The following is a 27380-nucleotide window of genomic DNA, read 5'->3' as shown; positions in this document are numbered from 1 at the left end:
TGGCTGCCCCATCTGGAGAGCAGATTTACAGAGAGGTGCAGGTAAGAGCGGGGATGAAGGAGCGGGCACTGCGCTGGAGCTTGCCCCATTGACTCCAGCTGCCCTCCCCACCCCCCAAACGTTACACCTGAGCCATAGGCAGTGCCTTGCTCTTGTGTTCGGGGAGGCTGGGCGCGAATGCCGGAAGTTCCCTAGAAGTGGGAATGGGGCTTGGACTGTGGCCCCGCCTTCTGCTCTGCTTCCGCTTGTCCTCTTCTCCCCCAGGCTGCCCCACTCCACCTCTTCCTATCCCTGCTTGCTCCTCTCCTTCACCAAGGTCCCGCTGGCCTGCTGCTCGCGCCTCTCCAACCCCTCCCCCGGCGAGGCACAAGCAGCAGGTGGGGGGGAGGTCTTGGGGGGGGAAGAGGCCAGGCGCTAGTGGATTGTGGCAGGGCCACAGTCTGGGTGCCGGTGGCTCCCCCACTTCTTGGGAGCTTCTGGTAGTGGCGCTCCAAAGGCAGCGGGGCCGGCCCGCCTCCAAAGGGAGGTGCACCGCCTCCAGCATTTCTTGCCCTGTTTGGGGAGGCCCAGCCCCTGCAAGCCTCTTATACCTGAGCCCTGGTTATAGCAGCTTGCAAAGTGCTCCCTCCCTGATGGAATACATCCGAGAATACTGAAGGAGCTAACTGGCCGTTAGTGACTATCTTCGAAAGCTCATGGAAGACCGGAGAGATTCCAGAGGACTGGAAGAGAGCAAATATAGTGCCCATGTATTTAAAAAAAAAAAAAAAAGTGTGTGTGGGGCGGGGGGAATGAAGACAACCTGGAAAATTACAGATCAGTCAGCTAGCTTCAGTATTCAGAAAGATAATGGAACAAATAATCAAGTAGTCAGTTTGCAAACAGGTAGAAGATAAAGGGACAAGTAACAGCAAGAACAAATCATGTCGAACTGACCTAACAGCTTTGTTTGACAAGGTAACAAGCCTCGTAGATAGGGAGGAAGCGGTAGACGTGGTATATCTTGACTTTAGTAAGACTTTTCATACTGACAGGTTTCAGAGTAACAGCCGTGTTAGTCTGTATCCGCAAAAAGAACAGGAGTACTTGTGGCACCTTAGAGACTAACAAATTTATTAGAGCATAAGCTTTCGTGGACTACAGCCCACTTCTTCGGATGCATATAGAATGGAACATATATTGAGGAGATATATATACGCACATACAGAGAGCATAAACAGGTGGGAGTTGTCTTACCAACTCTGAGAGGCCAATTAATTAAGAGAAAAAAAAAAACTTTTGAAGTGATAATCAAGCTAGGCCAGTACAGACAGTTTGATAATAGGTGTGAGAGTACTTACAAGGGGAGATAGAGTCAATGTCTGTAATGGCTCAGCCATTCCCAGTCCTTATTCAAACCGGAGTTGATTGTCTAGTTTGCATATCAATTCTAGCTCTGCAGTCTCTCTTTGGAGTCTCCAGAGTGCTGATAAGGCCTCAACGGGAGTATTGTGTCTTGTGGCACATTTCAGGAAAGATGTGGACAAATTGGAGAAACTCCAGAGGAGAGCAACAAAAATGATTAAAGGTCTAGAAAACATGACCTATGAGTAAAGTAATGCACATTGGAAAACATAATCCCAACTATACATATAAATGAAGGGGTCTAAATTAGTGTTACCACTCAAGAAAGAGATCTTGGAGTCATTGTGGATAGTGCTCTGAAAACATCCACTCAATGTGCAGCGGCAGTCAAAAATGCTATCGGAGTGTTGGGAATCATTAGGAAAGGGATAAAAACTAAGACAGAAAATATCATATTGCCTCTATATAAATCTGTGGTACGCCCACAGCTTGAATACTGCGTGCAGATCTGGTTGACCCTGCAAAGAGGAGCAAGAGTAACCCCGGGGTGGGGGCAGGGCGGTAACTAGAATCCGTAGGCTCTGGTGGGCTATGGAGACATACGGACTTTTTGTGTTCCCATCTCAGGATTATTATGGTAAAGAGTTGCAGAAATCAGAGGATCTGCAAACCAATGCCTGCGTCACCTTGGCCAGGCCTTTGCCCACGTTCATAAAGGAAGCTCTGAAGTGTGTCCACGATGATGTTGTGTCAAGGTAAAGAATTGACAATTGACGCTCTAATAGCGCTTCACCCACTGAAACCGCCTCGGCCCAGTGGAGTCGCTCTATCCAGAGAATACAATGGGGAAGAAAGTAGCCAGTTCATCCTTGTACGTCTCTCATAATTTCCCAGCTGGAGGCAGCCTACCTCCACCACAGTCCTTGAGGCCTGGAGGTTGCCAGCTCAAAGGAGAAATTCCTGCCAAAAAGCAGAGGCAGAGAGAAACAAATTAATGCAGAGAACAAATTAATGAGAGAGAAACAAATTAATGCAGTTTGGAGCTTTAAAATGAATCAGTTAATTCCAATCAACCTTCGTAACCATTTCTACACACAAAGTCATTAATTTAAAGTTACAATGAGCAGCAAATGTTAGGAAAAATTAACAGAAAGAACATTAAAGGTAAAAAGCTCCCCATAAACCCTGTCCATTCAAATCTGGAGATGAAAAGATAAGCTAATAGACATAAAACTGTCACTCTTATAGTTCATATATCCCCGATCAGAAATCCATTAAAAACCTTTGCTCTAATCTCCAAGGTCTGGCTACAGGATGTTTGACCAGAAAACAATTTCCTTGGCCTGTCATTTTCTTTGTTCACCAAGAGCCTTTGGGCACATCACACATCTGAGTGCCTCAGTTTGCCCAATATAAAATGGCGATAAGCAGCGAGGCTTAATTAATACATATCTGCATATGTGAGTTGGGTGTTCCTGATGATTTGCTCTCCATGACACGTTTTCATCCATCCCATCTGAAAATGCCCTTCCCTTGCATGCTGAGGTGTGGTGAGACCCTGTGGTTCCAGAATCACTGATCTTGAGAGTTTCTTCCCTCAGGTACTATGGCTGCGGTCTGGTGATCCCAGAGTGCCTGGAGACCTGTTGGATATTGGATCTGGGGAGTGGGAGTGGCAGGGATTGCTATATGCTGAGTAAACTAGTTGGGGAGAAAGGGCATGTCACTGGAATAGACATGACCGACGCCCAGGTATGTTTCCGAATTGAATAGTGGTAATCAAAGTCCGGGTCTTTATCTTCATGGCTCTCAGCTTTGGAAGCGAAAATAACTTCTTCCCACCAAGGCGGAACTGCATGGTTCTTAGAGTTCAAAGTTGATCCTTTGGTATATGGGGACTGTCCGGTGTAGGGGGTTCAGCTGTATGCAGATAGTAACCATAGCTATTTGCTTTTAATAATCTTATCTTCATGCAAGCTACAAGGTTTAATGCAGTGCACGTGTGGGTCGGGTTTAAATACTCGTAATGCAAGGCACTGAATGATTGTTTTTTAGCTTCTTGGTCATTGAGAATCCTGCCTTTGATAGAGTCACTGAGAGAAGTAATTTCCCCACTCTCAGCTTCTTATAGCCCTGTTAGAGACCAGTGTGTGGAAATGAGGTAAATGTATTTTGCCATTTATCGTCTCACTCCTTCCACCTTCCAGACCATTACGCAGCATGCGATATCCTGTACCGGGGGGGTGCAGGGATAATACCCTGCACCATCAGGCATGAGACACTGGTATGAGTGCTGGTCTCTTGCCGACCTTCCCAGGGAGTGCTGTGGTGAAGACAACGTGCACAGCCCCTTGCTGGGCTCTACGTTGATCAAAAGTCTTTGCCAGTCCCACGCTTTGTTGATCAAATAGAGACACTCCCCACCCACCCTATCCCTGGCCAGTACGAGACTTGGTCTTGCCATTTGTTGGTCTCTGTATGGAATGCCATCTGTTCTTCTTTGGCCAGGAGATTTGGTAGCCATGATCTAGGACTCAAAATGGCTGGGGTTGGGGGGAAATAAAGGGAGATGCATAGGGCCCTAATGAGAATATGTGGGCCCTCTGGCGCATGAAAGGGGAGAGACTTTAGAAACACCTTATAGAGTTTATGTAGTTTTCAGCCTGCTTGTTTGTTTCCCTCCTCCAGGTAGAAGTGGCAAAGAAGCACATTGACTATCACATGAAGAAATTTGGCTACCAGGTGCCTAACGTGGACTTCATCCATGGCTACATGGAAAAGCTGGGAGATGCTGGCCTTAAAGATGAGAGTTATGATATAGTTATGTGAGTACCATTCTCAGAGCTCCTGCAGGGGTCTATACAATAGGTTAGGTACTTGTTTCTTGTGCATCAGTGAATCCTGTCCCTGCCCAAAGTTTTAACTCTTTGGGTTTCAGTTCAGGGATGTACACTGAAGAACTGTACCGTAAGCACTAATCTGAGGCCTGGGTACCTGGCTGGAGTTTTGTGTCATTCAAACAAACAGTGCCCACAGAAAGGACAGGTGGCTGGATCCAGTCAAACTAAAAAATGAAACATAGTCTCAAACCATGTGGGGTCCCAGAGCCCAGGATAGGGCTGGGGATAGGAGCCAGATCAGACTTGTTCCATTTATTGATGCCTCTAATCGAATGTCCTTGACCCTTGTCCAACAGAGTCATTGGCTTTAGCTATAATTATTGAAGGGAAAATGCCAAAGTTAACATCTGACCCAAAGTTTAACAGAATATAAGATGACTAGAAATGTCCCTGCATTTGATTTCATTTTTCAGATGCTCAATGGAAACAGTTTTGTGTTAGCATTTAAACAGCTCTAAGTCTGCAGTGTTTGCAGCAGGAACACTGCAGCATTGGGTTAGTACATGAGGATCAGAAAGTAAAACTGACTAGATGCACATGTTGAATTGGCCAGACTGGTTTCACTGTCCATGGGATGCAGTAAATAAAGGGCCGGCCAAAAGGGTGAAAAATGATCTGATGCTTCATTTTTAGTAATTTCAGGTGATGGTATTACCCAAGGGCACCAGTTAGGAGGGGCTGGGGAGGGCGGGAGTCCCCCCCTCCCCCGAGTTTCATACAAGAGGTGTGCAAGCTCCCAGGTGGAGCTCTTAAATACAGCACAGCATTAGTGTGAAACGTAAGTTCTGCAGAGGGGAGGTGCCCCTGGGGCAGGGAGTCAGTATTTTGTTTACAGACAGAGGCAGGGTGATTAAGATAAGAAAGGGCTGGTGATTAAATTAAGGATCTGGAAGTTTAGCCTGTAAAAGAACAGGAGTACTTGTGGCACCGTAGAGACTAACAAATTTATTTGAGCATAAGCTTTCGTGGGCTACAACCCACTTCTTCGGATGCATAGAATGGATCATATAATAAGAGTATATATATACGTACAGAGAAGATGTCATACCAGTTCTAAGAGGCTAATTAATTAAGACGACCCATTATCATCAGGAAAAAAACTTTTGTAGTGATAATCAAAATGGTCAATTAAAAGAGGAATCCCTCTATGGGGGGGAGGGGTTGTTTTAGAGGGAACACGGGGTCTCAGAAAAAATACAGCAAAGCACTGAGCCTAGCTTGTGTTCAGAAAAGGGGGAGATTTGGGGGTGTAGGTGAAAAGAAGGGGTCAGACCCAGGGAATGGCTAGCAGTGTATAGAGAAGTTCCCGCTCTATCTGTGGTACTTATGTGGCCCCATCACTATAGTACCTGAGGCTGCACCTCACAATGTCTAATCTATTTCCCTCCCAGCCCCTCGGTGAGGTAGAGCAATGCTATTATCCCCATTTTACAGATGGGGCACTGAGGCACACACAGACTAAAGGCCAGATTTTCAAAGGTATTTAGGCACCTAGTGAGAGTTTCAAATGCACTTAGAAGGTTAGGTGCTTTGTAAACCCCATTAGATGCCTAGCTGCATCTTTGGATGCCTAAAAACGTTTGAAATTCTGTCCTTAAAGCACTGGCCTGGGGTCAGAGAGGAAGTCCATGTGGGGAGTAGAACCCAGGTCTTTCAGGGCTAGCTCCCTATCCAGCCTCTCTCTCTCTCCCTCCCTCCCTCCCTGTGCTGCAAAAACAAGAGGACTTTGATAGATGGGAGCAAACCAAGGCGGCCAGTTCTCTGAAAGTGTCCCAGGATGGATGCCATGGTTGACAGCACGAAAAGCAGCACCGAGGTTAGGAAGGATGGAGAATGAGAGGAAATCACTTAACTCCCGAGGGGTGACAGGTTCTCCCCCATGCTGGGCTGTACAGCAATGGCTCCTGTGCAATTTTACATTTTAACTGGAAACCATTTTGTTCAGTCATTTTTTGTTGAGTCTGATAAAAGGAAGGAATGAGACAGGGCTGTATGAGTATCAGATGTGCTTATGCCTCAAATTCTTAGGGTCTTGGCTGTATTCAGGCCAATTCCAGAACGAAGAACAGAAACTGCATCCATAGAGTCCATAAAGTCAACGATTATTGTCATGATTTGTGTTATTCACTGTTCAGAATATGCCCTGAGCCAAGGCATGTAAGCTGTGTAACTCTGGATAAGATGGCTCAGATATCTGAGTATGAAGTGTATAGTTATTGACCACACTGTGATGTTTATAGCTATGAGTGGAGGCACTGATGACAATAGAAGTTTTAGTTGATTAAGGACTAGAATATTTGACCCTCCAACTTTCTTTCTAAAGGAAGAGTTGCCCAGAGCTCCCATGCCTGTTTATTTTCCTTTCCTGCCTGCAGTGACCCTGATACACCTCAGAAGTTTTCCTCAACTTTAAAATATAGAATTTTCTTGGTGTTTGGTTTTACATATTCTCCTGTGAGAATTGCAACTCAGTCGCTGTAGTGTTGTGTTTAAGAGCCTTCTGGAAAGTAACCAGCCTTTAAACAGAAGTAAAAGCAGTGCTGCCAACTCTCATGATTTTGTCATGAGACTCATGATAATTGTTTTCCTTAAAGCCCCAGCTCCTGGAGTCAGGTGGATGTGTGATGATTTCAGCCTTCATTCTTAAAGAAAATGAAGTTTCTAGTCCTTGTGGCTGTGGAGAAAGCTTCAAATGTGACCCCAGGGCACCCTAAAGGCTCAAAAAGCAGAAGGCAAATAAAAAGAACCCCAAATCTGTTATTTTTACATAATCTCATGATTTTTGGTGAGCCTGGCTCAGGATTTTTGAACATTTGGGATTGGCAATACTGTGAAAGTGACTTGAAAGTGTCAGTTTCACTCCTGTTTAAGGCTAGTTTCTAGTCTAGTATTTGTAGTGAGGTAACACCCAGAGGTGCAAGTAAGCCGGTACGGGCCGGTGCGATGTACTGGTAAGAAAGTGGCCGCTAGTACGGGCGATAAAGTGCCCCCGCAGCAGGCTTTAAGCACTGTACCGGCAGGGCCGCTGACGGGGTCGGGGGGAAACGGGCAGCTGTCCCGAGGCCTGGCCATTTAAAAGGGCCCGGGGCTCCCAGCGAACACTGCTGCTAGCCTGGGGTTCCGGTGGCGATTTAAAGGGCCCGGGGCTCCCAGCGAACACTGCTGCTAGCCTGGGGTTCCGGTGGCGATTTAAAGGGCCTGGGGCTCCGGCTGTTAACCCGGCAGCGGCTGGAGCCCCAGGCCCTTTAAATCACCACTGGAGCCCCAGGCAGCGCAGGCTGTACAGTGCTGAAGGGCTGGCTGGGGGAGTCTGGCCCCAGCCCTGCCCCTTCCACCTGAGGCCCCGCCCCTTCCAGGAGCCCAGAGCTGCCCCCCCCACCTTGCTCGGGACGCTGGCTGCCCTGCATACTAGTAAGTCCTTTAAGTTACTTTCACCCCTGGTAACACCTCTAGAGCCCCAAGCAGATGCAGTCTAAGCTCATGGGGCCTTGCCCCTAGTACAGAGGTGGGCAAACCATGGCCCACGGGCCACATCTGGCCCACGGGACTGTCCTGCCCCATCCCTGAGTTCCCGGCCAGGGCGGCTAGCCCCCGGCCCCTCCCCTGCTGTCCCCCCTCCCCCGCAGCCACGCGGGGAGCACTCTGGCCCAGTGCTCCTGCTGGGCTGCATGGCTTGCGCCCACCCACCTCCCAGGCTTTCCAATAAGCCAGTCCTGCCACTCTGAGTGGCATGGTAAGGGGGTGGGGAGCGGTGGGATTGGATAAGGGATAGGGGGTCCTGGGGGGCAGTTAGGAGACAGGGAGCTGGAGGCGGTCGGATGGGGTGGAGGTTCTGGGGGGTGGGGGGAGCCGTCAGGGTACAGGTAACCGGGGGGTTGGATAGGAGTGGGAGTCCTGGGGGGGCCTGTCAGGAGGCAGGGGTGTGGATAGGGGTCTGGGCAGTCGGGACAGGGAGCTGGGGGTGGGAGGGTGAAAGCCTTGAGCCTTGCTGAAGGATGGCTGAGGACCCTCCAGTCTCCTTTGGGGGATGTCAAAGGTGTCCAGGCATCTGTTACTCCTGCCAGTGTTCCAGATCAAAAGCTGCGGCCCAGCTGCAAGGTCAGGCCTAGCCATTTGTTCTAGTCTGACTAAAACCCACATTGCTTTCCTCCTCCTGGTGCCTCACTGGGCTTTTATCTCCTGTCTAGCTCAAACTGCGTGATTAACCTCTCGCCTGATAAGAGAGCAGTCCTGCAGGAGACCTATCGAGTGCTAAAGGTAACCCCAGAGCAGGGCATGCGCTCTGTGTGTGTGTGAGAGAGAGAGAGAGATCATGATGGGGTTTGGGGAGCAACACTGGATCCCATCCTGCCTTTTGGGGTGCGAGGGGTCAACAGACAGGCAGCAAAACACAACACAGGCCCAGAGAGACTTCCATATGAGGAGAGAAGAAGAATTCTGGGGATGAGAGAGCAGGGAGGGAAAGGGAGATCCTGGCTTCATTGAAGTCAGTGGGAGTTTTGCCTTTATCTTCAAGCTGGCAGGATTTCACCCTGCATGACATTAGGGAGGCAATAGAGATACTCAGACTAACAATGGGCATCTGTTCTCCCATTGTTATAAACCGGGGGGGGGGCGACCAGTGATACAGAACAACAACACATTAAAGATTGGCATACTTTTTAGCATAATGATCAGTTAACTTGCAGAAATCATTGCCACAAGATATCACTGAAATCAAGAGCTTAGGAGAGTCCAAGAAACGGATAAATGTTTATATGAATGATGAAAGGAGAAGCCAGCTGCTAACTGATGAGTGGGTGATGAGCGACTCCCTTTCTAGGCAGATTGTTCCGTAACTGTCCATTTTCCCACCTTCCTCTGAAGCAGTGGTACTGGCCACTGCCAGAGACGGGATACTGGTCTAGATGGACCATTGGTCTGATGCAGTGTAGTGACTGCTTTGCTCCCTTGCTCTCCATTTGTTCATGTCCTCTCCACCATCAAATAGTAGATCACAATTGGAAGTCTTTGCCCATGAGGCCCAGACGGGCAGGTTGAGGGAGTGCCCCAGGACTGGGCCAGCAGGGGGTGCTGCAGGGCAGGATTGGCTGTATTGCCAGAGCTGTCAGGGAATCTTGCCCAGCACCTGTCTGCAATGTGCCTGTGATCTCAGCCTCTCCGTCCCCGAGCACCATGTTCACATTCAGCTTATGAAACAAAATGAGGGTGATGGTGGAATTTAATCTGGGTAGAGCCAAAGGTGGTGAGGGCAGAGGAGTTGTTGCTCTTAATTGATTACCTTGGAGACCTTGACTCATTGGGCTGTCTGAGTGCGCTGGCCAGGAATGCTCGGGCAGACACAATAGCTCTGGGATAGACAATCGCGTTGGTGGCAAGGGCAACCCCAGCCGAGCTGCCCTGTCTGTGTTCTCTGGCAAACGCTGTCCCTATCAGGGGCTGGTGTCATTTTTAGTTCTTGCTGTGGCTAAGCATTGCTCTTTTCCAGGCTGGCGGAGAGATGTATTTCAGCGATGTCTATGCCAGCTGTGACCTGCCTGAGGACATCAGGAAACACAGGGTCCTCTGGGGTGAGTGATTTTCTTACCTGACCTGAGGCAATGAGGACTAGTGGTGTGAGCTGGAGGCTGGGAGTTAGGAATCTGGTTAGAAGGATCCCCTCCCCACATGCTGCCTCTTGTGTCCCAGGTGCCTGGGAACCTGAACTGATACCCTTAAACTTTCCCGAATGAGATCTCTACCCAGAACTGATAGAATTTCCCAGAATGCCCTGTCCCATCATGCACTGCGGCTCACTAGGGCTGTCAAATGATTAAAAAAAGAATCGCGATTAATCGCGATTCAATGTCAAACAATAATAGAATACCATTTATTTAAATATTTTTGGATGTTTTCTACATTTTAAAATATATTGATTTCAGTTACAACACAGAATACAGAGTGCACAGTGCTCACTTTATATTTATTTTTTATTACAAGTATTGCACTGTAATAAGCAAAAGAAATAGTATTTTGCAATTCACTTAATACAAGTACTGTAGTGCAGTCTCTTTATCATGGAAGTTGAACTTACAAATGTAGAATTATGTACAAAAAAACTGTATTCAAAAATAAAACAATGTAAAATTTTAGAGCCTGCAAGTCCACTCAGTCCTACTTCTTGTTCAGCCAGTCGCTCAGACAAACAAGTTTGTTTACATTTGTAGGAGATAATACTGCCTGCTTCTTGTTTACAATGTCACCTGAAAGTGAGAACAGGCGTTCTCGTGGCACTGTTGTAGCCAGCATTGCAAGATATTTATGTGACAGATGCGCTAAAGCATCATATGTCCCTTCATGCTTCAACCATTCCAGGGGACGTGTGTCATTGCTGATGACAGGTTCTGCTCGATAACAATCCAAAGCAGTGTGGACCAACACATGTTCATTTTCATCATGAGTCAGATGCCACCAGCAGAAGGTTGATTTTCTTTTTTGGTGGTTAGGATTCTGAAGTTTCCTTATCGGAGTATTGCTCTTTTAAGACTTCTGAAAGCATGCTCCACACCTTGTCCCTCTCAGATTTTGGAAGGCACTTCAGATTCTTAAACCTTGGGTCGAGTGCTGTAGCTATTTTTAGAAATCTCACATTGGTACCTTCTTTGCGTTTTGTCAAATCTGCAATGAAAGTGTTCTTAAAATGAACAACATGTACTGGGTCATCATCTGAGACTGTTATAACATGAAATGTATGTCAGAATGTGGGTAAAACAGAGCAGGGGACATACAATTCTCCCCCAAGGAGTTCAGTCACAAATTTAATTAATGAATTATTTTTTTAACAAACGTCACAAGCATGGAAGCACGTCTTCTGGAATGGTGGCCGAAGCATGAAGGGGCATACGAATGTTTAGCATATCTGGTACGTAAATACCTTGCAGTGCTGGCTACAAAAGTGCCATGCAAATACCTGTTCTCACTTTCTGGTGTCATTGTAAATAACGAGGGCAGCATTATCTCCTGCAAATGTAAACAAACTTGTTTGTCTTAGTGATTGGCTGAACAAGAAGTGGGACTGAGTGGACTTGTAGGCTTTGAAGTTTTACTTTGTTTTGTTTTTGAGTGCAGTTATGTAACACAAAAAACTACATTTGTAAGTTGCACTTTCATGACAAAGATTGCACTACAGTACTTGTATGAGGTGAATTGAAAAATACGATTTCTTTTGTTTATCATTTTTATAGTGCAAATATTTATAATAAATAATACACATTGTGATTTCAGTTACAACACAGAATACAATGTATATGAAAATGTAGAAAAACATCCAAAATATTTAATGTTTCAATTAGTATTCTATTGTTTAACAGTGTGATTAAAACTGTGATTAATCACAAATATTTTTTTTGAGTTAATTGCGTGAGTTAACTGCGATTAATCGACAGCCCTATTAAAAACCTGACAGCAGGCTGTGTGCCACTCACTGTGCCCTGGCATGGCTGGCTGCACGATGCGTGTAATTACTCTGTGATCATAGGCGAGTGCCTGGGAGGAGCCCTGTGGTGGAAGGACCTCTACAGAATTGCTGAGGAAGTTGGATTCTGCCCACCGCGCTTGGTGACCGCCAGCCGAATAACCATCAATAACAAGGAACTGGAGAGCGTTGTCGGTGAGTGAGTGCCATGGGCAGAGCATCGACCCCTGGTCCGCCCTAGCAGTACGGGCTGGGGTTCCATGGTCCTGCTCTAGGATAAAGCAAAGTGGTGTAGCCTCAGGCAGCAAGAGTCTGTCTACCAGACATACCCCGGAAGCCCCACTGATGGACCAGGGCCCCCACTGCGTTTGGCTCTGTAAAAACACAAAATAAAAAGGCGGTCCCTGCCCCGCAGAGCTTGCAAATCTATATGTGCTGTTATCTGCAGCAAATGAGCAGGGACTGCGCCATTGACCACAACCTCAGCGAGCCTTGACTTCGTGTGATAGCACCGAGACTAGACCTTGCTGTGGGCGATAGGAAATGTAAATGTAGAAAAGAGACAATTGGGGCTTTTTTTTTTTTTTTTTTTAAAGCCCAAGAATAGAAAAGACTAAATACTCCAGCCCATAATACGGCTGTGAGAAAGCACAGGATGACCAGAGCAATGTGCTGTTTGTCTCTAGCAACAAGTTTGCCCTTCCACAGCACCCTTTGTCCTAGGATCTCAGATCACCTTCCAGGCAGCAATTCTGCCTCTCGGCACCCCTGAGAGGTAGGTAGGGATCACTCCAGCCCTCCGTGGAACTCAGCCAGGTGTGGAATGGAATGCGGCCACTGTTTAAAGTTTGCTTCCATTCTCTGACAAGAGGGACCTATCATGAGGGGCCATGTTTGGGGGTCAGTGCTTCCAGATCCAAACTGCTGGCTTTTCTAGCTGCTAGCCCTGCAAACTTAGCCTGGGATCTGAGAGTCATGTGGGGCGGTTTCCCTCTCACACATCACCAACAGTAAGAATGAAGTGACTGGAGTTTAACAAACAATGGTACTGATGCGTGAGGCTTGCCGCTGGAGTGTGATCCCCTCCAAGACCCTAGGTACGTACTCAGGCGGCTCGTCCGTCCCACCACAGCTATGTATACTCGGTGCGTGCTCATCTCCCTGAGCTGGAAATGACACTTCCCAGCTGCTGTGCAGACGTCCCCTTAGAAGTACTTGAGTTGCATAGCCGCTTTCTCACTAGTCTGCCATCTCTGTTCTATGCAGTTCAGGCCCTAGACCAGTGGTCACCAACCGGTCGAATGTGATCGACTGGTTGATCCTAGAGACTCTCCCAGTTGATCGCGATCTCTGGTGGTGTAGCGGGGCTGCTGCTAAGGCAGGCTCGCTCCCTCCCTGCCCCGGCCCCACACCGCTCCCGGAACCGGCCAGCGCAGCCCTGTGGCCCCATGGTGGGAGAGAGGGAGAGAAAGGGCAGGTATCTTATCATGCTGCTCCTGCCTGCAAGCACTGCCCCTGTAGCTCCCATTGGCTGGGAATGGGGAAGTGTAGCCAATGGGAGCTGAGGTGGGTGGTGCTGGCAGAGAGGGGCAACACCTGGAGCCATGTGCGCCCCCCCCCCCCCCCCCCGCCCCAGGGGCATTTTGGCCCCTTCAGAAAGCCTGCCTTAGCCTTGCTGCGCTGCCGCCTGGGAGCCTCCCATAGTAAGAGCCGCTCGGTGGGAGGCCGTACCTCAGCCCTGAGTCCTCTCCCAGAGCCAGCACCTCAAACCCCCTCCTGTACCCCAACCTCCAGCCCTGAGCCCCCGCCCAGAGCCTGCGCTCCAAACCCCCTTCTTCAACCCTGCCCCAGCCGTGACCCCCCCGCCCAGAGCCAGCACCCCAACGCCATCCCTGACCGCTTCCCAGAGCCGACCCGCTCCTGCACCCAAACTCCCTCCCAGAGCTTGCAATCTACCTCACCCCCTCCTGCACCCTTACCCCCTGCCCCAGGCTCAGTCCAGAGCCCCCTCCCACACTGCGAACCCCTCGGCCCCAGCCCGGAGCCCACACCCCCTCCAGAACCCCAACCCCCTGCCCCAACCCGGTGAAAGTGAGTGGGGGGGGGGTAGATCCTGGGTTGCCCTTAAATTAAAAAAGTGATTTGGGGCATAAAAGGTTTGGAGACCACTGTCCTAGACTGTGGCCTGGGAGGGATGGGCACTGATCCCACCTCTGCCCCAGTTTCATCAGGTGACCAATGGCAAATCACTGCCTCACTCTGTACCTCCGTTCCCCATCTGTAAAAAGGGGACAATGATATTGCCAGACTCCCAGAGGTGCTGGGTGGAGAAATCCCGTAGTACTGAGAAGATGCTTCATGACTGTGGTGCTGGGAGAGGTGGGTTAATACTGAACTAAACAGTGTAAGATCACCTGGTGTTTTGCTTTCAGGTGACTGTCAGTTTGTCTCTGCGACTTTTCGTCTCTTCAAAGTACCCAAGAAAGGCGCGGCCGAGCGGTGCCAGGTCATTTACAACGGCGGGATCACTGGGCATGAGAAAGAGCTGGAGTTTGATGCCAATTTCACATTCAAGGTACAGGGAAGCCCCCCAGGCGTAGTTAATCGCCATGCCTGTGTCAGCTTTACTGCACCTCCGCGCTGGATTTCCAAGGCCAGAGCTCGTGGCTCGGCTTACACTTCCCTTCTGCACTCTGTGATGGCAGCATGGCATCGCCTGCTGCTCAGCAACCCTGTACAGAAGGGGCCTCGAGCAGAGGGGGTCCTAAATACAGCAACACAGCTTTATCCTGTATCGTGGAAACACTGAACGCAGGGGAAGAGTGGCAGGGAATGGAGAGAGGTTGGCCAGACACGGGGTGGCTGTTCCAGATGGCGGGAGCTGCAGAGAAGAAGGCTCTTGCACCACTAGCGGCAAGTTTGTGTGATGGGACCGAGAAGAGGCCAGCACAGGATGAATGGGGAGGGGAGTAGAGAGGCCAGGCCTGTGGTTTTGATCGGGGCAAATCAAAGGAGGGCCTGGGGAAAAGAAGCAGCGTGATTCTGAATTAGATCCCAAAGTGACTGTGAGCAGTCAGTGGGGTTGTTTGCAGAGCTGCTGCGCTGGGGGGACTCCTGCTTCGATGGCTTCCCTTCAGCATTGCAAACGCTCATGCCCCTAGCCCGCTCCCCCTCTCACTACAGAGCTGGCAGCGTGGTGGGCGCTGGGTCCTGCCGCGTTCTTCTCGGCTGTGTGTGACATCCCCTCTGTTTCCCAGGAAGGGGACGTTGTGGAAGTGGATGCAGAAACTGCAGCCATTTTACGGAGCTCCAGGTTTGCCGAGGAGTTCCTGATCCGACTGGCTGCAGGGAGGGCACCGGCACCTGGGGGCTGTTGTCCTGCAAAAGCAAAGGTTAGTGACAAGCTCGGTGGCTGCTATACCTAAGGGTCTCCCTGTTCATGCCACATGGGCAGATTTTCCTGGCTTCAGTGTCCCTGCTTCATATGACGTGCCAGTGAATAATCCAGTTGGGGTCTGAATGGAGGCTGGTAGTGGGGAGAGTTCATGGCGTCAGCTGGTCCCCTTGGATGTCCAGCTCCTGGCAAACTGGGACTGGCTCAGAGCAGAGCTGGGCTAAACCAACTCCCAGATTTTCCCTCCTTCCCCCTCCCTGTCCCATGTCTGGATGTGGGGCCCTTCCCAGCTCAGGTGTGGCCATGCAGAGCCCTACAGCAACCCAGTTAGCCAAGGCAGTTCTCCAAATCAAAGTCTGGTAGGAGCAAGGCTCGGAGTCAGCTTCTCTGGTGATAAGCAGGGCTAACCCCACTCTGGCTAACAGAGGGCGGTGGTTTGAAGCTGCGCAGGGTCTGATGGATTAGGATGCAGGGGGAGGGAGTGCAAATGCAATACAATTTGCTCCATCCATGCACAAACAAAAGAATTTATTCCAGGTGTGTCTAATTATATAAGATGTAAAACTGAGATCCTGGCCTCATGGGCCATTAAAGATCTTCTCATGGCCCTTTTAACAGGGCTGGGGGTCTTGACCCCAGTGCAATTTGATCCTGCTCCCGCATACAGTTCCTTACTTTTCCCCTGCTACATACATTGGATACAGCGTGCTTCATTTCCTTTAGTCCGTTCTTGTGCATTGTTTCTTGGGCTTTTTACTGGCAGCCACGTTCTGCCCCAGCGATGGTTGCATTTCCGCAGCGGATGAAGTAATCCCTATAGGATTACTTTGCCCGTCAGTCGAAGTTGCAAAGCACCCTGGGATGTTCTGGAACAGAAGGTGTCACAGAATGTTGGTGCAGCTCATAACTGCATCCTAGATAACTCTAGACTTTAAGCTGACTTTTTCCTGATGGGCCGTCTGAGGAGAGGCATTACTGGAAAGTGGGAGTTCTGGCTTCTTCTCTGGCTGACCCGCACTGTGGCCTTGGACAGGTTGCTTTTTCTCTCCAGGCCTTTATTTCCAGACCTCGGAGGAGGTTGTGGTTGAATTAGCTGAGACCCTCTGGAGGGTGTTGTGGACATCAAAGAATGACTTCTCTCTGGCAGACCTGGCTCAGAGAAGGCCTCTCTTTTCAATCCAGAATTCAGTGCTGGGGAGAGGTGCCAGCCTGGCATCCTGATCTCTGCTGTTCTCCACTGAGCAGGTCCAGCACAGACTTCGGTGTGACTTGAAGGAGCCCTTCTAGGGGCTGGAAGGATTTTTTTTCCAAGCTTCATTCCCTCCTTGCTGCTCCACTGAGCCTGCCAACACAGGGACCTCTTGGGAAGGTGGGTGGCTTGCCCAGAAGCAGACACGTATCCTCCCTGTACAGCCAGGGGAGTGCAGTAGCGACTCTTAAGCAAATACAGCCTAAGCCCGTCTGCCATCCATGGCCTTGGCAGGGTGGGTGCTGGCATTATTCCCCCTTTGATCGAATCTGAGCTCCAGCCAGCCTAAAGAAAGTGCTGTGATTCGACTTAGGAAGCGTCTGCCTCTGTGGCAGTGGCTGGTGGGACGGGCAGAGAGCTCTTGGCATGTGTGTAAAGCCAGGACTGGGAATCCTCTTTGCTTTGGCAGGAGCCGGGGGGCCTGTGAGCAGAGAGGAGCTGCTTCCGTCTGAGCAGCACTCAGTCCTCGCTGTTTCGCTGCTCCCGTTGAACCTGCAAACAGTGTTACGGCTTCCTTGCTGAATTGCATTATTGATACTCCCTGAACTAGAGTAAACACAGCCCCAGGGGCCCTCAAGGGAGTTACCCCAGCGGTGAATTGGGCTCATGGGGGAAGGAGATAGGAAATCCCTGTGATTATCTCTTGCTGTAGGAAGGGATGCTGGTGACTCAGCCGGGGGAGCTCTTCCCTCTCAGTGTGGACCCTATGACCTAGCCTAGTGGCAGGAGGTGCTGTCCCAATGCCAAAACTTGGTGCTAGGGGGCGCTGTGCTGCTGGAGATGCTAATAAACCTGAGGTCCCGACCAACAGTGCGTCACAGAAGCCAAGGAATTTTTCCAAAGTACCAGAGTGTTAACCTCTGTATGGTGGGTTAATCACAGTCTGCCTTGCAAAATTCCCCCTGTAATTTCAGTTGGCTACAGCATTCACTTCCTGTCCTAAATTATAATCTAGTGCTATTGCATATCTGCACCTTCCCTCCCAACCAGAGGTGGCTGAACTAATATATGGAGATATACCTCTCTCATAGAGCTGGAAGGGACCCTGAAAGGTCATTGAGTCCAGTCCCTTGCCTTCACAGCAGGACCAAGTACCATCCCTGACAGATTTTTGCAGGACCAAGTACCATCCCTGACAGATTTTTGCCCCAGATCCCTAAGTGGCCCCCTTAAGGACTGAACTCTCAACCCTGGGTTTAGCAGGCCAATGCTCAAACCACTGAGCTCTCCCCGCCCCCTTGCCTGGCTCCCTGCTTATCATCTGTATTAGCTGCAGTTTGCAACGTGCTTTGGGATCCATTTGGGCTATAAACTGTGAGATCCTCATGCGTTTGAATGTGCCGTTTGTTGTCAGTAGCTACCGGTGTGGTGCTCTCCTCTTGTTCAATGATGATAACAGTCGGCTGCGTGCGTGTTCCCTCTGTGTGCTGCCCCGGCTCTGCACAGCAAACCCTGAGAGAACCCCCAAAGACCAGAGACTCTAGTAAGGTACCAAGGAACCTGAGCCAGGTTATTGTTTAAACAAAGCACAGTAAAAGTTTCCTATAGACTCTACAGGATACACTACGAATGTGTGTCCCTTGGCAATGGACTGGCTCAGTCAGTGGCGGGACTTTCCACTGCCCCCTAGGCCAGACAAAGATGTGCACTCCGGGACCTACTTTTATACAGTTACAGGACAGATTACTCATCCCTACTGATGTATTGAGGTACAGCCCCTTGGCTCATTAGGGTGCTGTCTCCCCCTTTGATCATGTTGTTTCAAACAAACAGATCTATCCATCATGCTGTCCTTTTGACCGTCTTTAAGATGCACCTGCCTGTTTCTTGTTATGTCTGTGGAATGTCCTTGTATCGGGATGTCCAGGTGCCATCTTGGCACAAGTTCCTCTTATTTGCACTTATATGTGAATGCGCCTGCTTCTAACAACCCTCTTCTCGCCACCTTTTGCTTAGTAATGCCTGGAAGTACTTTGGTTCAGGCTTCAAGCCTCAGACTGGGCCTCTGACACAAGAGTTTGTTTCAGGGCCTCATCTTACTACACCGTTAAAGCCTGAAGAGTTAATAGTGAAAGAGGTTTAAGTAGAGGAATTAAGACTGTGATGCCAGCTTGGGATCCTTAAGGAGAAATGTTTAGGAGCGTGTGAAACTGGGATGCTTTGCCAGGCGCTAATGCACATCTCTGAGCTGCGGGGAGGGGGAAAATCAGAGTGCTGATCTGGAGTGAGGGAACCCCCCCCCCCCCCCCCCGTGCTTTCAGATCGGTCATGGGAAGCGCAGGGCAGCACAAACAGACTTCTCTGGAGCTCTGACTCGGGAGAGGGAGCTGAGAGGCCAATTCCCCAGTAACATGTGGCCGCATGTAGGAGGCTGTTGTTAATTTAGGGTTAGCGTGTGCTGGTTTTTTTGCAGCATGCTCTTTCATTCCTGAAGGCCAGCTCCACCCACACCCCATGCAGATGCATATCCAGCTTGCTCATGGGAGGCTGACCCTAGCCTGCCAACCCTGACTCCACAGCTTAGAGCTGCTTTATCTGCTGAAAACTGCTCTTCTCCTCCTGTCACCTTCCCTTCAGCCTGCAGATGGGCTGACGAGTCCTTAGACCTGCGCGAGTCCGTGAAATGGGAATAATTGATAGGGGAAGATGATAAAGCCAAGCAGCTGTGTGTCCTAGAAGTGTGGCCTTGGGCATGCTGGGGGAGGGGGAGAATGTTCTTATCATTCTCCAAGCAGGGGATATTTTTCAGATGAAGGGCTGTACTGGAGGGAGGTTTGTTTGCAGTGATGTTCTGTAGGCTCCGTCCTCCTTATAACGACCTGCCATTGGGCACTTAAAGCAAAGGGGCCCGTTCGCCAGCAGAGCAGGGCCCTGAGGTTCACAGCAGAACTGTACCTGGCCTACCCCGATGGAGGGACTCACCCTCAACTGAACGGCACTCACTAGGCAGAGAACGTGGGTTCCAAAGCCCCAATGAGTTGAGAGAGGCTGGGGACAGGTACTTGCACCTGGTGGTGTGGGCCCTGTTTAAGGGTCCTAGACACCATTTGACCCTTCCCCTCTCCACGGTATAATAAAAGAGCTAATTTAGACTCCATTGAGAGTCTTGTTACACTGCAGACCTAAAATCACTGATACCTAGGTCTAAGTATTAGACTTGCTTTGGGACAGTGTGTGTATTGCAAGTGTGCACCAGCAGTGAGGCTCCCCCACTCTCAGTTGTAATCACTGAGAGCTGTGTTAAGTGGGGGGCTGTGAAGACATCTTTGCGAGTGGCCAAGTGGGCGGCTGGTGGAGAGGGCCAGAACTGAGCCCTGCAGAGAGGTGCAGCAATCGACTGTTGGGGTGACGAGTGAGTGCCTGAGCAGGGGAGTGTGTAAGATGCCTCCTGACATCCTCCTCTCCCCCCCCCCCCGACTTACACACAGGGTGGGAGGTGAACTCTGCGGATGAACCTCTGAGCTCTGGAACTGCACTGGCCAAGGACAGCAACTGTGAGTGGGGTGCAGAGAAGGGACGGGCACGTTTGGGTTGCTGGACTTAAGAACCCGAGGGCTCATGGTTTATGTTTATGAGCCCTAGTTGCAGTGTTTTCCCAAATGAAAGCTGTTACTTCCCTCCTTTTATTAAAAGGTTTGGTACACTCAGACTCTGTGCTTGCGAGAGGGGCAGTATTGCCTCTTAGAGGCGCCCAGGGGGTGCTGTGTAATTGTCCCAGGTCACTGGGTGGGGGCTCAAGCCGGTTTTGTGTTGTATTGTTGAAAAGGAACCCCTAGATACCGAACCCGACCCTGGTTACTGCCGGCTCCACCTGGCTGAAGGGTTACACAAGCATTGCATATATCGATCACGCTATCTTCATTGGAACCTTCCTCCCTTTGTTGTTGTCATTTCTTACATTTCTTTAATTTAGGGCCTGACCCCGGAGTGGTGAGCTGATGGGAGTTGAGGCACTAAATGCCTAGCAGATCTGAACCTCGCTTTTCAGGGCAGGGACCGTATTGGGGTTTCGTGGGGTAAAGCACTGTGCAGGCCAGGAGCGCCGTGGAAATATTTAACCGATAGTCTTTTATTTTCTTTTCTTTTCCTTTCTTTTTTTAAACAAACCCTTAATTTTGAGCTCAGTTAGCCCAGAGAGCACCCTACCTCCTTTGCAGGTCCTTCCGTTGTGCTTCATTAATTTTCCTAGCAATATGGGATGCTGTCAAAATACGGATAGATGGCTTGATGATCACTATCCCCTGCCTTGTGTGTCGGGGAAATCTCTTCTCCTTTCTCGCCTAAATGATCTTAGGCCTCGCTCATGCCGTCAGCTCTATGTGGCCAGACCCCCGCATCCGTGTGGCTCTGCATGGAGACAGGGGTCTCCCCGCCCAGAGTTTGGTACAGAATTTTGCCCTTAATCTCACCATAGTAATATTCAAAGCCCTGTTGCAGGAGGAGCTCTCGCTGTTTTATCACCTGGAAAACACTTTTGGCAACAAGCAACAGAGGGTCCCGTGGCACCTTTAAGACTAACAGAAGTATTGGGAGCATAAGCTTTCGTGGATAAGAACCTCACTTCTTCAGATGCAAGTAAAAGATGCAACTTTTGGCAACACCACCCTCCCACCAGCCAAGCCAAAAGAAAAAAAATGACCAGCCAGTAAGCGTGGAGCAAAAATGGCCAGCCAATCAGGGGAGGGGGAAAAAAGCCCAGTGACACAGCTGTGTGGCAGTATTGCCTGGCAATTGACACCTGGGGGGCCTGCTGTCCTGACTCTAGAATCTGCCCTGCGGTGCCTATAACTGTTCACTGCTCCATTGAGTCATTAGATAGGTCCCATCAGTCACAACTACCATTGCTTTTCTCTGGATTTTTTCAGTCTATTGGAGGGGAGGCTACCGAAACTGCCAAGAGTGTTGTGGGGAGGGGGACACTGGCTTTGCAGCTTGTCTTTTGTTTTCAGGCCCTATATGCAACAGCTGCACGTTCAGCAGAAAGCCAGAAAAGCATCACCCCTCTTATAGTCTGGGTTAGTAACAAGGTCATTGCAAAAATAATGCCGTATCAACCCCTGCCTCAACTTTCTCCCCAGACTGGGCTGGGCCCGGCCCAGGGTTTCTTCCCTTAGCGTCTCTCTGTCTCTAACCCTAGCTCCCTCCATTAGATGGCTACTGATGGCCCCATGAGTCAGCACTTGTTAACCTCCAGGGTGCTGATGCCTGCAGGCTGGGGCTAATCGGGGAGTCCCCCACGTCTCTGCTGTGTACTGGGCTGGGCCCCTCGCTTTAGCTCTAGTGCCAGCCAGCCCTCTGCGGATACACTTTCTCCGAACACTTCCTTGTTTCTGTCTACGCTGCAGTCAGAGCGGTGATTGCAGCAGCATGTGTAGACGAACTTGAGCAGCTTGAATCGAGCTGGAGGGAGTGCCAATAGCAGTGAAACCACAGCAGCAGAGATTTCAGCACAGGCTCATTGCCCGAATGAGTACTCTGGGTCCCTGTGGGCTTGTGCCGCCCGGCTTCACTGCTCTTGGGACAGAAGCCAGCTGGATTAAAGCGACTTGGGTATGTCTATACGAGCTGCAGCCACACCCCTGATTGCGATGTAGACATATCCGTCGTTTAGAAAGAGCGCCCCTCCTCTGCCATCTTACTGGCCCACTCCCTGCAAGAGCAGTGCTGTCCTGATCCCCACACGCCACCAGGGATCTGTAGTATGGGATGCTGTCGTATTATTGCTATACGCTTTGTTTGGCTCCTCTGTAGTTTCTCACAAACCCCTTTTGGTTGTCACAAACTTAAATAGCTGTTAACATGCAAATGTCCGTAGGAATTTGCCAGGTCTAGTCTGTCTGCGTGGGCAGTAATTGATAACTGGATCGTTTAGTTATCTGTATAAAGTCCAGTCCTCTAGTTCTGGCTCAGATTTCAGCACCTCACAGCTTGTGCTCGAGAGCTCCCATGTTCTGAGGCAGGCAGTGGTGTGGCCCTGAGGATGAATCCGGTTCATTAAGCGGGACTGGTGCCAATACGACCCCTGTGGGTAACCTCTGTAGGCAGAGAGGCAGCAATTCTCTCTTCTGACTCATCCCTACCAAGGCTTTGCAGCTCCTCGCCGCGGGAGCGGTGTGAGTAAATGTGGGCAAAGCGCTCCACTCTGGACGTGCTGATTGCGAGGCTGTTGTTTCCTTAGTAGTTTCTTGTGCCCGACACAGTCAGACTCTTGGGAAGGTCAGTAAATTAGAGCTGCTGGGCCCTTCTTCGCTGCTGTTTATTAACTCTTTCTGAAAGCCCCTTAGCTTGTTTGAAAGGCCAATTAAACCATCCCGGAGGTGTTTACACGAGTTGGCTGAGAAGCGGGATGTTCATGATTCTCTCCATAAATACACTCCATCCGTTTTCTTTTTAGCGAAGTGAGCTCCCCGGCCTGACGCTCCCTGAATCCGTTCACCCAGGGTTCGTTTGTCACCAAGTGGGTGACTTTCCATTCTTCTGAAACAGTTTGTAGGGAGCTGGGGGGAGATTCTCAGAGGCACAGATGGGAGTCAAGCACCCAACTCCCACGGACTTTCGGTGCCTCTGAAACTCAACCCCCCTGTACTTTGCACTTCTCTGGAGACTCCCGTCCATGACTGTCGAGTGCTGTACAAACGTGAAATAACCCTCGTACAGTTCGTGGGAGAAGGGTGAGTTGCATCACCTCCATTTGTACAGATGGGGAAACTGAGACACAGAGTAGGGAAGCAACTTGCCTAAGGTCATGTGGCTGCAGAGGTGGGAATAGCACCAGATATTTTTCTTACCAGTCCCTGGTTCTAACCATTAGACTTTGCTCCTGACCTTACACACCTTTGTGGGAGCTCCCCTGACCTTGCCTTTCAGCCCCTTCAGAACCATCTGACCCTGATGATCCATTTGCCTCTGAGTGTGTGCTGTAGCCCTGCCGTAGATTCCTCTCTCTGTTAAGGCCAGACTGGTTTAAAAAAAAGAAAACAATGATGCCCTGGGGACTGGAATTTCCTTGGCATCCTGTGAAAGGCTCTGTCACATTCATCATGCTTGGGAATGACAGGCTGGACCATTAAAAACCTCCCAGCCTCCCCCTGGGAGCATAGGAGGCCAGATCTCATGCACAGCACTGAAAATATTCAAGTGAATTGGAGAGCTGATGCAGGTGGCTGATAGGCTGCGGGGCTTATCGGAGGGGAAAGATAGGCCCTTTTCAGAAAGGAATGTGCTCCAGGGACTGGGGGCTTCATAATCGCTGACCTTGCCGCATTTGGCACGGGTGATGGAGTTGTTTCTTAAAGGCACAGGCACATTTTTTCTTTCTCTGCCTCTTCGTGGCAACTAAGCAAAGCCAAGCCCCACAGATCATTTGTAACTGGGTGCAGATATCATGCCCCAGGAGCCCCAGCTAAGGATGGCATTGTGGGTGGGGAGGGGGGTTCTTTGTGGATTTCTTTCCAGGAGTGTATTTTTGCCAGTATTGTCTGACGCGCAGCTCAGGCAGCTGGTGCGGTGTGCTGAGGGTTCTCCGCTAACGAAAGAATCAAGGTGTGCTTACTGGCCAGCCAGCAATGGCAGGGATCTGCAAGTGGAGCAGAGGCTAATGCCACTGGTGACAGCTCGTGGCTAATTAGCCAAAACACCCAGGGGAGGCTGGGAAAGCAGCTAGGAGAAGCGTTCTTCAAGCCTTGATGGTAGGGTAGGGCTAAAGGAACTCTGTCTGTACTTTAAAGGGAGGAAGGATGATACCAGTACAGGCATGGGAGCCAGGCAGGCTAGAATCTATTCCTGACTTTGCCACTGCCTCCCTGAGCTGCCTTGGCTAAGTCACTTCACCACTTCGTACCCATCTCAGCAGTCTTGCCAGCTCTAGTGATTTTATTGCTGGCCTCGCAATATTTGATGTTTTGCTTAAAGCCTTAGCTCCCGGAGGCAGGTGATTCTACGCTTTTATTTACAAAAAGACATTTCTAGCCTTCGTTTCCAGCCTACGTTTCTGGTCGCAGAGAAAAACTCAAAAAAGTGATGCCTTACGGGCTTCAAAAGCAGAAGCAAAAGAGATTTCCAAATCTGCTGATGCTGTGGGTGGCAGGGGCTGACATGGGGTTGGCATCTGCCACGAACCTCCCTCCGCCCGGAGCGGGGAGACTGTTAATAACTGAAACAAGGAAACCCCAGACTTCACAGTGCGAGGGCCAGGGCACGTTGTGGGGAGGGGAGATTGGCTGGGTTAACTCCCAAAGAGCGGGCTGGGGGGAGGAGGGGAGATTCTTTTTACAAACCTTCCTACTAACAGAAACGTGTAAGGAAATTACAGCCCCTCCCCCTGCAATGGGAACTGGGTTGAGTTCACCTTTCCCTGCAGCGTTTCCCTCCTGGACTTTGGGCTGGTGCCTGAGACCCCGGGCTGAGCTCTCCAAACCAATCAGCTTTCTCCAGCACCTTAACTCTGGCCCACTTGGTGGGTGAAGAATTCAAATACCTTCAGCTCTGTGGCCTGCTAATGTCCCCTCTCCTCTCAGGGGGATATTGCACCTGGCTAGGAGCTTAGCACCTAGATAGCAGTGGCTGATGTTACAGTTTGGCTTCCCACTTCCTTCCTGCTGAGACAAAGTTCCCCCAGCATCTCTCCTTTTCCTACTGGGGCTGGATTCCCCTCCATGAACCGAAAGAGAGCACTGTGGGTTTGGCTCAGCCCTGCACGTTGCTGTGGTCTGGGGCACTCCTCCCAGACGGGAATCTGAACAGTTGGATTTGGAGAGAGTCATCGTTGATTGACAGAGCTGCCAATAGGCTGTGCAGCGTCGCACGCGCCATCCTCATGGGACTCCCATTGCCCATGCAGCTACCTCTGGGGTGGAACGCTGCAGGCCACGTAAGGATCTGAGCAGTCCCCTGTGATGGTGCAGGACGGGCAGCAGAACAGGTGGTTGTATCCAGCAGAATCAGCAGGGCTGCTGAAATATGCGGGGTGCAGTTACCCACAATAGGATTGGCTGGCAGTCCCATATGCTCTCATGAGAAGTAAGTATGGGAGAGGGAAGGGTGCCAGTTACTGCCACACCACCACTGCTGTGACTGATGCTTGGAGGGCACCCATCTAAGGACTGACCTCACCCCAGCCTGCTTAGCTTGAGCGCTGATGCAGTCACAGCCCAGGTGGAGGTAGCAGTGTTACGGTTTGTCTGGTTGCTGACAGCGTCCTCGGGGCTGTACGCTCCAGCGCGGCCGACACGGTCCCCGCCCACAGGAGCATACAGCCGCCAGCCAACTAGCTCAGCGGCACAGAATCCCCGTGGCTGGGCCCCTGGGGCTGACGTTTGTGACTCACCCTGTGCCGGTGGGGCAGCTGTTGCGAGGCTCAGAGGAAGATATGTGGCTTTATGAGGAGTGGGAGGGGAACAAAGAGGGAGGTGGCTCTGTGAGTGCCCAACAATCAGATCCATGTTAAAAAGCTGTGGGAACGGGATGGCAGGAAGGGTCCGGGGATGATCTCGCCAGCCAGTTGAAGAGGGGGCTGGACAAGCACAGGAAGGGGTCCCATCCAGTCCTGCTCAGCCAGAGAGGGCGCTAGCAATACTTGGGGCGGGGGGGACGGACGACGACTCCATGATGGTGGGACAATGGGGAGATTCCCAGGAATTCACAGCCCTCCTCCCAGCGCCAGGGAAAACCACCTGTCAGTGGCAGCCTTTCCGGCCCCTTCGAGTCTGATTTAGTGCTGTTTTTGTTTCCTTGCTATAGGAAAAGATCGTTGATCCATTCCAATTAGTGGAGCGGCTGGAAGCAAAAGACCTTGCTCCCAAGCCAGCGGGCTGCTGTGGCCCCAAAGGGTGCTGCTGAAAAGCTGAGCGTCTAGCAGCAGGAACCAGCAGAACAGAGGCTGAAGAATCAGAGCTGTTTGTTACTCATCGCTGAACAGCAATTAAAAATTAATAACGTTGGTAACGCAGCTGAGCGCTTCACGGCTTCGCAGCGCTGCGGAACGAGATGAAATAAACCCCAGCTGTCCCCCAGGCTCCAGCCCTGGTGCATGGCTGCAATCAGAAGATAGCGGGTTCATTTGTACGCGCCGTGTTAATTGTTCAGAGCAAACCCACCTCTGTTCAAGCCACGAGGAAGATTTAATGGGACCTAGTTAACTGCAGGGGCACGAAACTGACCAGGGCTTTGTCTAACTCAGAACGGGCGCTGATGAGGCTGGATCCTAGGGATCAAAATTATTTACTGAGGCCATTTGAGACCAGCCAACCCCTTGTAAGGCCCGGGGCGGAGCCTGATGGAATATGCTCTTCCCAGGCTGCAATATGTCCCTGGAGCCGTTCCCTGCCTCGAGGCTTACACTGTTCCCTCTCCTTGCCTTGCCCATGTGGGAAGTGCAACTCCAGCCCCACTCTGCCCCTAACGCCTCCCGGTGCGCTGGGGAAGCAGGCAGCCCCCACGGTGCTCTGCAGTGCACCCCTTTGCACAGCATTCCTCCTTCCCACAGTGGAACTTCCTGGCTCTGTTGCCTTCAGCCTCTTCCCTGAGTAAGCACTCCGTGCTGAGGGCACCCAGCTGCTCTTTGTGGCCTGGGATGCGGTGACTGGTTACGTATCTGGCCATTCAAATGGAACCGCTCCCTTTGGTAGGGCGGCCCTGACTTGGGGGCTAGATGCGCCAAGCACTGCAGGGACCCTCTCTCAGCTGCTGCTAGCTCGGAGCAGGGAGGGTCAAATCAGGCCCCAGCCACGTGTAAGAAGGTGTGACATGCTCGGTGGCAGCGTCCGGCATCCAGGGCAAATCGCAGGCAGACGCCTGGCAGGATGGAGGAGAGGAGGACGAGAGGCGCCTGGGGTCCGGGTGGAGGGGAGAGGAGGCTGAGAGAGATCAGTTGTGAATAATAGCAAGGAATCGCTTTCCCGGTGCCGTGGGCCCAACACCTACCACAGCTAGTCTAGGGGCAGATCCCACCTCCCTGCTCACCCAGCATCTCCAGAGGAAGACTCTGTCTTAGGAGGGGCTGAGCGCCCTCCCCTCGTGGCGTGAATGGGAATTGAGAGCCCT

The 27380-nt window shown here is 50.8% G+C and overlaps 1 protein-coding gene across 1 annotated transcript; it reads left to right on the top strand.

Annotated features, from left to right (window-relative positions):
* AS3MT (arsenite methyltransferase) lies at nt 1–26383 on the top strand (the record flags this gene model as incomplete). Its single annotated transcript, XM_034776269.1, is given in 10 exon segments — nt 1–41; nt 1972–2099; nt 2946–3096; nt 4033–4169; nt 8432–8501; nt 9733–9814; nt 11761–11892; nt 14130–14272; nt 14955–15089; nt 26079–26383. Coding segments are annotated over 10 exon segments (1118 nt in total), but the record flags the coding sequence as incomplete, so codon positions are not given.
* Nucleotides 26384–27380: the final 997 nt, after the last annotated feature.

Source organism: Trachemys scripta, chromosome 7 (assembly GCF_013100865.1).
Source record: "Trachemys scripta elegans isolate TJP31775 chromosome 7, CAS_Tse_1.0, whole genome shotgun sequence".
In the NCBI taxonomy this organism is placed as follows: Eukaryota; Metazoa; Chordata; order Testudines; family Emydidae; genus Trachemys; species Trachemys scripta.
The sequence above is the reverse complement of the archived record's forward strand: the minus strand, read 5'-3'. Positions and strand labels throughout refer to the sequence as shown.